Here is a 9,936-nt window from a genome sequence, read left to right on the forward strand (position 1 = left end):
ATTACTTCAATAATTACAGCCGGTCAAGCTTTTGAGAGGTTAAAAGTATTTATTTCAAGAAATTGATGTATTTGACCAAACTTTTAGGAGAAAATAAGTGTTGTTGAAAGTAATAAAAGAAATTAATTTTTCAAAAGCTGTGCCAAATATTAGTTATTGCTCAAAAGTGATTTTTCAATTGATTAGTCAAACACAAATTGATTTCCAGTATTTTAAATAAGTTCATTCTGTAAGGTTAGGCCAAACAGGTTATTAATTATATAATTCCTTAAAATAAAACCCCCATTAGTGAAACCCGTAACCGTTTTTCTTAATATAATCGGCGTCCACCATCTGTGTATAAGAAAAACTGCTCAACAGCTTATACCCACCTAAACCACCCACCCTCCCAATTCGCTCCTCTTCTCCGTTTAACAAATCTGTTCGGAGCGAATAACTTGCAGCCTAGAATATCTAGAGAGAGAAAAAGAGAATACCACTCTCTTCTCTCTCTCTATAGATACGTATCATATTACCTATATATATATATATATATGTATGTAAACATAAATATTCACCTTTAGATATATAGCTATATACACAAATATACATACAATCCTTTGGATAGCAGATCTCGAGATTCGGTCAATTGCGCAATATTTTTCTTCGATAGAACTGTAAAAGGAATTCGACTTCGTTATTGCAATTTTTCGGTTACATTTTCTGTTCAGTTGAGATAACTGTTGGCGTTTTGGTTGAGGGAGGAGTTATCGTTGAATGTGAATGCTGCAAGTATTGGTATTGTAGAGAGAGAACAGTTATGAGTTTCAGTATGGATGATAGAGGAGGAGGATCATTCGTGGCTGTGAGAAGGATATCTCAAGGACTCGATAGAGGAGCCAATACTTGCCATACTACTTCTGGTATATATATGTTACTTTACCTAACAGTATAAGCATTCGCATATTTCTCTCTGTTTTGCCGTTGCTATCTGTGTATTTCTGTCTCTCTGTATGTGTATCCGTTTATGTCAGGAGTAAATATTATTGAGGTTTTTGGATCTGTGAATTGAAAAATTAGGTGCAGTTATGCCTACTTGCATTGACATGTGTGGTGAGTTTAATCCGCTGCTTCCTTTTTTTTTTGTTTTTTCCCCCAAGTTTTGAGTAAGGTACCCTACCTTTTGGATAATCAACAGATTCATGCATTTGTTTGGAAAATATTGGTTTCATAGAGTTAATTTGTGATTCACCAGTATATTTCTCCCCTTTGGCCATAGATTTTGAAGTTGAAACTTGAAATTTTGAGTTTTTGAAGTTGTGATTTTTGAAACTTGTTTGGACATGCATTTTACTTGGAACAAATTTGAAGTTTTGTGAGTGGAAGTGAAATATCTCCCAAAAACTGGTAACTTGAAAATATTTTGAAGATCAAATTTCATGGCCAAACTGATATTTGAAGATAAAATTTTCCAAATTAAAAAAAAAAAAAAAAAAAGGGAAGAAGAAGATGAAGATAAAATTTTCAAAATCTGATCCAAAATCTATGGACAAACACTAGCTTAAAGTCTTCTGTAGATAAAGCTGCCATTATGAGGAAAACTCTTTCAGATGTTAGTAATGGAATTTGGTTGTATTTAGTTTGTGTATGTTTTACAACAAGTACATGGCTGTGGAGAATGGATTGCTTGTTTTTATATAATTGTGATATTGTAAGCAAGTGAGTAAAATTGATTTTGATTGCCTCAGCTTACGGTGTATGGTTTTGTTGCTAGAGGAGCTGCTTAGAAAAAAATGACCTTGCTAGTTGGAAAACATTGATTTTCATTGTTAACAGTTCTTCTGCTTCCCGTTGTTTGAGTAAAGTGAAGTAGATTTTTTTTTTTTGATAACCGTGATGTCTAGTCCAGCTTGCACGCACCTCGACTAATTTCACGGGATACCTCCCACCAACAACAGGTACCAGGTAACTCTGTCCACCAAGGCTAGGACATACGGGAAGAAATCACCTAGTGTTTTCATCTCTCGTTTGGGATTTGAACCTAACACCTCATGGTTCTCAACCCACTTCATTGACCGCTAGGTCACACCCTTGGGTGCAAGTGAAGTAGATGTTTCACAGAGGGTCATGTCACTACTTGGTTCCTTTTTTCAATAGATCCACGGAGAATGTTTCGGCAGAGGTTTTTCCTGAGCACATAGTGTCTTACATGCACAAAAGAGAGACAAAAAAGAAATCACAGCAGCTTGTGCTCACACATTGTGATTTATTATTCTGTAGAGATAGATTTCTAGGGCATCGAATCCTTGTAAATAGTTGCTTCATTTCTTTTCCAAGAAAACCATTTACTGTTATCACATGGCTCTTAATGATCATCACTGCTATTCATGTCTTGAGCTTTTGGGTTGATCTGCTATTGACTTTTTCCATAGGAAATGCATGCAGTGTCTCTTTTAATTGACTGAAACTATCCAGGATGTTCTCATGGAGTCATGTTGGACAGAGAACTAGGAAAGATTCGTACAGTTACATCATTCAAATTGATTTTTCGAGGATGGTGCTGGATACATCTCTTAGTTTAACAAAGTTAAGTAGAGGCTTAACAGAGGATGGTGTCTTAACTAATTTTTATTGGATGACGGTCCACCCTTTTTGTGGTGTTGTACTATACCATGATTTTGGTTCATTATGCTTAGAATTCTCCTTTAATCTGTTCTGGTGTTAGTGTTTGCTTGCCTGTAGGAGAAAGATATCTAGTACTATAATTCATCATTCAGGTGCTGAACTTCACAATATATGTTGTACTACTACAGCCAATGATGTTTAGGTGGTATCATAACTCATGAGAACACATTTTATGTTTATTTCCATTTTCATGCCATGTGTTGTAGTTTATCATAATTTCCTGATAATGTGGTTGAGCTTATCGCCTTATCCTCGTTGCTCAATTGTCGCATTGTTGAGTGTTGACAGTATTAGGAGTACCAAATATGACCAAATTTTTCTTATCAGATGTGAACATGTCTTTAGGAAGAGGCGCTTCTTTATCTGACATCTGTATCATCTTTGTTCCAGTCTCACTTATAATTGAAGCATCTTCATCACTGAAAAATCTAGAATTTCCATTTTCTTTTGCCAATCATTTTATTTTGTTACAGTGGAGGTTGTGGCAGGATCAGCAGCATGGCTTGGCAGAGGCCTTTCATGTGTTTGTGCTCAAAGGAGGGAGAGCGATGCTCGTCCATCGTTTGATTTAACTCCATCCCAGGTAATATGTTTGTGGAGGTTATATGAAGTTCATATTTCCTTCTTGCTGAACGCTGAGAATGTCATAAAACACAATGAAGTAGTATGCATTTCAGTTCTGCTTACTCCATTCCTGGTGAACTTTTTGTATTTCTTGAACTGGATCTCATAGAAGTCCTTTTTTCTTATCAGTATCATAGAAGTAATGTTGTCTGCAGTTCTAGCTTGTATTTTTCAGTTTTATTCTTACTTTTGTTGTTGAGTTGGATGAATGTGCTCGTGTTCTGCATCTGGGTATGTCGTGATTTTCATTTCTAATTGTGCCATGTCTTAGGCAGTGATTTGTCTAAATTTTTGGGCTTTCCACTTTAATGAGATCGCTCATAACTCTTGGGGTATCTGCCCACTTTTACAAATTTTCTTGTTTTCATTTTTTCAAATGTCATGCTAAAGAATTAGCTTAGCCATGTAAGGAAGTTTGGAATCTCTTTGTCATACTGGATGCTGAAATATTTTTTCCATACTTTGTTAATGTCAGGAGGAATGTTTGCTAAGGCTACAAAACCGTATAGATGTTGCATATGATAGCTCAATCCCTGAACATCAGGTACCTTCCGTGCAAGACATTTTAGTTGTTTGCAATTAGGTTATGAGGTGATATCTTTAAGATTTGACATTTCATTCAGGTGCTTCTGATATTTTTATTCCTCAAGATTTCTCTTTTTTTTTTTTTTTTACCCAAAGGAAGCTTTAAAAGCTTTGTGGAAAGTTGCTTTTCCTGAGGAAGAACTTCGTGGTTTGATATCTGAACAGTGGAAGGAAATGGGCTGGCAAGGAAAAGATCCATCTACTGACTTTCGGTATATCAGCACCTCGCTCCTCCTAAAATTTTAAAAGATGAAAAAGGAGGATTATTCTCAAGCTTAGTAGCATCTTTCTGATTAATTTCCCTTTCTGCCTATTGCAATCTTGGGTCATTTTTTAAGCTGTTTGATTGTTTCTGTAGGGGTGGTGGATTTATATCGCTGGAGAACTTGTTATATTTTGCGATGAATTTCCCTGTATGTCCTCTTTCCTCACTCTTTTTATGGGAGAATGATTTGTCTAACCTTCTAAGCTATGTTGCTCAGACTCGTCAAAATTATTGATGGGTGCGTGTCGGATACTCCAAAAGTAGTGTATTTTTGGAGAATCCGACACGGGTGCGGCATCATTCCGGAGAGTCTGAGCTACATAGCTTCTAAGCATATGCATGCATACTGGTAAGAATGAGAACATTACTAGAAAAAGCTATTTTTGTGTCAAAAATGGCTGTTAATGTGGCCATTGGGGACCTGACTGTTCTAGGTTTTTTTTTTGCTAGTCTTGTGAAGGTCCCTACCCTCCAACCATAAGGTTTGGGATTCAAGTCACCAGGGGAGCAAAGGGGGAATAGCTCACGTTTGGGATCAATATTCAACGAATTTCTGAAAATAATTCTGCTAAATTGCAAATTTTGCTCACTTTGAATGACCGACTCCAGTGGATGTGAGGCCGTCAAATTGTACAATTAAATTAGAAATGTGGTCCTTTAATTATGGCATCCATGAATCAATAAAACTGATTAGTGCCGCTCTGTAACTTTTCATTATATGTGAAATATTTGAGTGTGTCCACTATTAGCAAAACCAAAGGGCTTTGTGCTGCTTAAGTTGGAGAAACTGAAAGATCCATGAGAGCATTGCTTACAGTCATTCAAGCTAGCATCCTTGAATAAAAATACAACAATATGTGTATGTATCGCACCAACAATTATATAAGAAAGAACACATTATCGCCTTGATTGTATGTGAAATAATTGGAAGTCTGTGGATAACGGATTGTTCAGAAGTAAGATCAGTTAACCAACTATACTGCTCATGCGACTTTCAAGCATTATAAAGTTCTAGATCTATCTATTTATTCTATTTTCCTAATTTTATTTGCAGAAATCTTTCCAGGATCTTCTCCGAAAGCAGGAAGGTGATAGAGCAATTTGGGAATACCCATTTGCTGTTGCTGGCGTCAACATCACATTTATGCTTATCCAGATGCTCGATCTGGAAGCTTGTATGTGTACCATCTACACTCTTTTATATATTTAAAGTATTGAAGTCTTAACAAAAATTCCAGTCTATTATGCTTTTGAGTGGGTCCATCTAATGAAAAATGAGATGTGAGTGTCTAACAATCAATGCATAGTCCCTCATGCACAAGTATATAGTCCTACCAAAGATGCTTAATTTTCCCTGGAAACTTGTTTTTCATTCAGGTAATTAATTGTGCTTTAACCCTGCAGTAAAACCCAGAAATTTGGTGGGAGCTACTTTCTTGAAGTTTCTTGCAGGTAAATGTTTTTTCAAGATCTCTCCCTGCTTCAGGTTTTCCCTGACTGCTGTTAATTTCTTTTTCATTTTGACGCATTCACTATTGTCTGTAGATGTGCCTTCGTGTTATTTCTACTTATCTTCTGTGTTAAAAATGAGAAGTCAGTATCTCCATTTAATCCTTCAGAAATGTTGTCTAACTTGCATCTGCATTTTTTCCTTTGCTCTTCTAAGCAAGTTTTCCTTTTTACAGAAAATGAATCAGCATTTGATCTGCTATATTGCATCACATTTAAGCTGATGGATAATCAGTGGCTTGCCATGCGCGCATCATACATGGACTTCAATGTATGTATTTTCGGCTTACTTATATTAGTGATGGATATGAAATGATCACTTTAATGCTTTTCTTAGTTGTTTCAATTTGGCTAGTATTATCATAATATCAGAGAGATGTGAAATCTTTGACAATTGGCAACAGAGCAGCTGCTGTTGTCCTTTTTGACTTTTGTGGTTTTAAGCTTCGCAAGAATGTTTTTTCTGAGTTCCACCTTCCATGTTTGTTTACTCTTACTGTTGTATTAATCTAGCTGTATTTCAGCCATTGGGCTCAACCAGCGAAATTTTCTTGAGAGGTTAAGCATGCACTATGAATATCCTTAAGTGCCCTCTTCTACTACACTACATGTGAACTAAAAGTCCCAGTATTCCTGATTTTAGATATGCTATGTTCTTGCAGGCGGTCATGAAGGCTACCCGTCGTCAACTAGAAGGGGAGCTTCTGCATGAAGACATAACACGGCTGGAAGATTTGCCCTCATACAGCCTTCTTAGTCGATAGTGTTTGTAGTCCTGACCTTTAAGAAAATGAGAGTGGCTTCCGTATGCATGTTTTGTGGCATTTATTGGTTTTTTTGTTACATAGTAGCTTTCGATGGTGGGTGTTACTTTCTAGAAGTCGGTGGAGAGGGAAAATGAGGATTATACAGTTAATGTTAGAGCAAGTACAATGTTCTAATGTTTCTTGAATTTGGAAAGGGATACATCTGCTGGGTAGTCTCAATAGTGGTGTGGTAGGAAATTGAAAATTGACCTTCAACTACTTTTCTCTTTAATAAACTCTAAGGTGGTACCCGTCAATTGGCTATAACAGACTTTGCACGACATTAGACCAAGACGTGCCTGTGTAAACTAACTGATCCCTGAAAGGGCATTAATATTGGCATATCTTAAGCTTCAACGTGTGACCTATATTCATCTTATCTTGAATTCCGTTGAATTTAATTTATAATCATAGGAGCCGTCCCTGCGGTTGCCTGCAGACCCATTTGTGAAGTGATGTCAAAAGGAGATCCGGTCTTTGGGATGAACGCTTATCCAAGAGAGGGTTTGAACCAGTAAGCATTGAACTTGCACACGGACGTGTCTGCACCTTTTAAGTTTTAACAATCTTTGGGTGATTGATTGAGCAGTGGCCTCGGTATAACTTTAGGTCCTTGTATCATGCACCAAATTAGTCATCTTCATTCTTCATCCCCCTCAGCATCAACCGGCTGATATGCATTTAACAGCCAATGGCCACAAGTATCGACAGCCTGAGCCATTGACCAACGTTGTGCTCTAGGACTATTATTCTTCTGGGATAAGTTGATCTACAACTTATTCATACGTGCAGGAATCAAAACTGAAATAGTTCCCAAGCCTTCATTTTTCCAAACTTCGCAGCTTTATTATCGCAGCAGAGACCAAGATCCAAAGCTCATTCGGACCAAACTCAATTGCAGCACATCAGCAACAAATATGTTTGTGAAATGAACAAAACTCTATTAATGGACTCCAGAATCCAAGTCTCGAGCAAATTTGGCACAAACTATATGTGGCGTTCAACAATTCGTAGCCACAGCAGAAAATAGTTTAACATTAAGCTGTTTTTTGAAGAAAAATATGAAGGGCCATTTTATCTTTTTGAAAAGGACGACGAAATATATGAATCTAACAATTGATGAAAGCTAAATTACTTGAAACTGCAACACATGAAACATAAAACATCAAATATCACTTCTTAAATATTCTTGAAACAGGGAACGCTAGTAAATCTTAAAAAACAAACTTCTGGACTCAAATGACAGACAAAATTCATAAGTTACAACTAAATAGGCAGGCCATGAATAGAGTTCTAAATTCATAAAACTTTTCTATTCATAGATCCAAGAGTGAAGGCTGCTCTGCCACTCTGCAACTCCTTCGGGGAACCAAAGAGCAATCTCCTTCCTTGCACTCTCAACAGCATCACTTCCATGAATAACGTTCCTGTAATCAAACAGATTGGTCTTAGAGTTCCAGCAATATAGTTAACAGGCTTAACATTTTCCAAATAATTTCACTTTTTGAAAAAAAAGTATCTGCACAAAAATACCTACCTAACTATGAACAATGAATTAGGTAAGGCCATTAACAGTTAATGATTTAAAGCTTTGGAATGGTCACTCATTATTTTACCACTGCTTGTACTGGTAATTTTGCAAAACCAATAATTATATGGGGAATGAACTCAACTTTTGGGCACTAAATCCATGTTCGCTGATCATTAATGTAACAAGCATTAGAGCTTGAATTGGTAAAGTCTATTCATAGATCGAAAAATGCAGAAGTTTGTAACAAAATTTTAACTGCCTGTTAAAGCAAATAGTATAAGTGCCACCTATTTAGACAGTGAAACTAGATTGGTCAACGGATATTTTACCTGCCAATGTCAATAGCATAATCACCACGGATGGTACCGGGAGCAGACTCCAAGGGGTTTGTTGCTCCGATGATCTTCCTGCCGGTGGTAACTACACCCTTACCCTCCCAGACCATAGCAACAACAGGGCCAGAAACAATATACTCAACAAGCCCATTAAAGAAAGGCTTGGCAGACAAGTCTGCGTAATGCTTTTCAGCAAAAGCGCGATCCACAGTAAGGAGCTTCAAGCCTATATACATGCAAAGCAAAAATCAGTAACTATAACAGTAGAAAATAAAGTAAAAGAAGCTTAAAATCCTAAACTATAAACAAGTTGTAATAGATGAAAACCAGACACATCACCCATTTTCCCTAGATAATGACCAATTCCAAATACTTATCTTTTGTATAGAGCAATTAAATATATTTACCTAAAATCAATCAAGTGCACAAGAAATCCAAAGAAACAAATCTCAACTGAAAAAGTATCACTGAGTGGGTCCTGACTAATCATAATTATATCGTTCTATTACAAATGATGGGGCACTATATAAATCTACTTATTAAAAGAGGCATCATACACTTAGTCTTTTCCAAGTACTAATAAAGCAGCATAGAACTAATTAATAATACTTGTAATAATTGATTAAAAGAGAGCAAAGATTACCCTTCAAAGTGAATCCTTTCTTCTCAAATCTTCCAATAATCTCACCAACCTGAAACATAATATCCAAATTGGTAAACAGTTTAAAAAAAAAAGATTAACCAAAACAACGCGGCATCAAGGATGTAGGGTAAGAATAAAGAAACCCATACACAAAAATTGACAGTCTTTAACACGTAATAAACAAAAATAGCAAAACAAACACAATATCTATAGATCTAAAGGAAGAAGATGTATGTAGAAAAGAAAAATAATTAATAAAGACGAACCAAGCCACGTTGGACACCATCAGGCTTGATCATGATGAAAGTCTGCTCCATTTTTCGCTTCTTTGGTTGTTGTTTCTGAACTAAGGATTAGCAAATAGCAGTACGCAGCACTATGTAAAGAGTGCGAAGTGGGGGTATTTATACGGTTGCGGGTTTATACAGCAAACCCTAATGGCACTATGGAATATTCGTTTTTTATTTTATTTTAATTGAATAAAAGAAGATTTAACATAATGGAAATAACGAAAAATATTTTACTGGAAAATAAATGGTTTTTTCACTTATTTTTTTATATTTGGTAAATAAGTAGAAAATATTCTTGCAAAATTATTTATATATAATCTAGGCCAAATGAAAATAATTAGTATAGAATGTTACTTATAAAACTTATTTTTCCTAATCGGCTAATCTCATTAGAGACAAGAAATTAAAAAATATTTTATATTTTCCTCCATACCAAAAACATCCTATAAATGTTTTTCAACATATCATGTCAATTTCATAAGAGCATGTAATTAGGAGAAAAATGAAAATTTTAACTCGTTTGGCCATGAGGATTTCACTTTTTTCCGGATTTTTTTTTTTTAAATCAGCGTTGGGCCATGACAATTCCAAATACAATTGAAGTTGTATTTGGAATTTGGAAAACACCTAAGACCTATTTTCACTTTTTTTTCACTTTCGGTACATTCAAACAACCAAATATTC

The 9,936-nt window shown here is 35.8% G+C and overlaps 2 protein-coding genes across 3 annotated transcripts; one reads left to right on the top strand and one right to left on the bottom strand.

Annotated features, from left to right (window-relative positions):
• The first annotated feature begins 366 nt into the window (after window positions 1-366).
• On the top strand, window positions 367-6,810 carry LOC132064151 (uncharacterized). Of its 2 annotated transcripts, none has more exons than XM_059457046.1 (9): window positions 367-902; window positions 3,153-3,247; window positions 3,764-3,832; window positions 3,970-4,085; window positions 4,232-4,286; window positions 5,193-5,313; window positions 5,543-5,590; window positions 5,824-5,918; window positions 6,310-6,810. In XM_059457046.1, the coding sequence occupies exons 1-9, from the start codon at window positions 800-802 to the stop codon at window positions 6,409-6,411; spliced, it is 804 nt and encodes a 267-aa protein (XP_059313029.1). In that variant the 5' UTR covers window positions 367-799; the 3' UTR covers window positions 6,412-6,810. The 2 variants fall into 2 exon arrangements, with proteins under 2 accessions (XP_059313029.1, XP_059313028.1); XM_059457045.1 differs by having other exon boundaries at window positions 372-902; window positions 3,138-3,247.
• Window positions 6,811-7,557: 747 nt separating this feature from the next.
• Window positions 7,558-9,378, bottom strand: LOC132064152 (nucleoside diphosphate kinase 1). Its single transcript, XM_059457047.1, has 4 exons — window positions 9,229-9,378; window positions 8,963-9,011; window positions 8,314-8,545; window positions 7,558-7,880 (listed from the first exon to the last, which is right to left on the bottom strand). Exons 1-4 carry the CDS (start codon window positions 9,277-9,279, stop codon window positions 7,766-7,768), a joined length of 447 nt encoding a protein of 148 aa, XP_059313030.1. The 5' UTR covers window positions 9,280-9,378; the 3' UTR covers window positions 7,558-7,765.
• Between the last annotated feature and the right edge of the window lie 558 nt (window positions 9,379-9,936).

This window comes from Lycium ferocissimum, chromosome 7 (assembly GCF_029784015.1).
Source record: "Lycium ferocissimum isolate CSIRO_LF1 chromosome 7, AGI_CSIRO_Lferr_CH_V1, whole genome shotgun sequence".
NCBI lineage: Eukaryota > Viridiplantae > Streptophyta > Magnoliopsida > Solanales > Solanaceae > Lycium > Lycium ferocissimum.

Coding starts and splice junctions, on each gene's coding strand:
- LOC132064151 (XM_059457045.1), top strand. CDS start 800: ATGAGTTTCAGTATGGATGATAGAGGAGGAGGATCATTCGTGGCTGTG. Junction 903..3,137: donor TACTTGCCATACTACTTCTG/GTATATATATGT, acceptor ATTTTGTTACAG/TGGAGGTTGTGGCAGGATCA. Junction 3,248..3,763: donor TTGATTTAACTCCATCCCAG/GTAATATGTTTG, acceptor TGTTAATGTCAG/GAGGAATGTTTGCTAAGGCT.
- LOC132064152 (XM_059457047.1), bottom strand. CDS start 9,279: ATGGAGCAGACTTTCATCATGATCAAGCCTGATGGTGTCCAACGTGGC. Junction 8,546..8,962: donor GAAAGGATTCACTTTGAAGG/GTAATCTTTGCT, acceptor GCATGTATATAG/GCTTGAAGCTCCTTACTGTG. Junction 7,881..8,313: donor TATGCTATTGACATTGGCAG/GTAAAATATCCG, acceptor GTTTGATTACAG/GAACGTTATTCATGGAAGTG.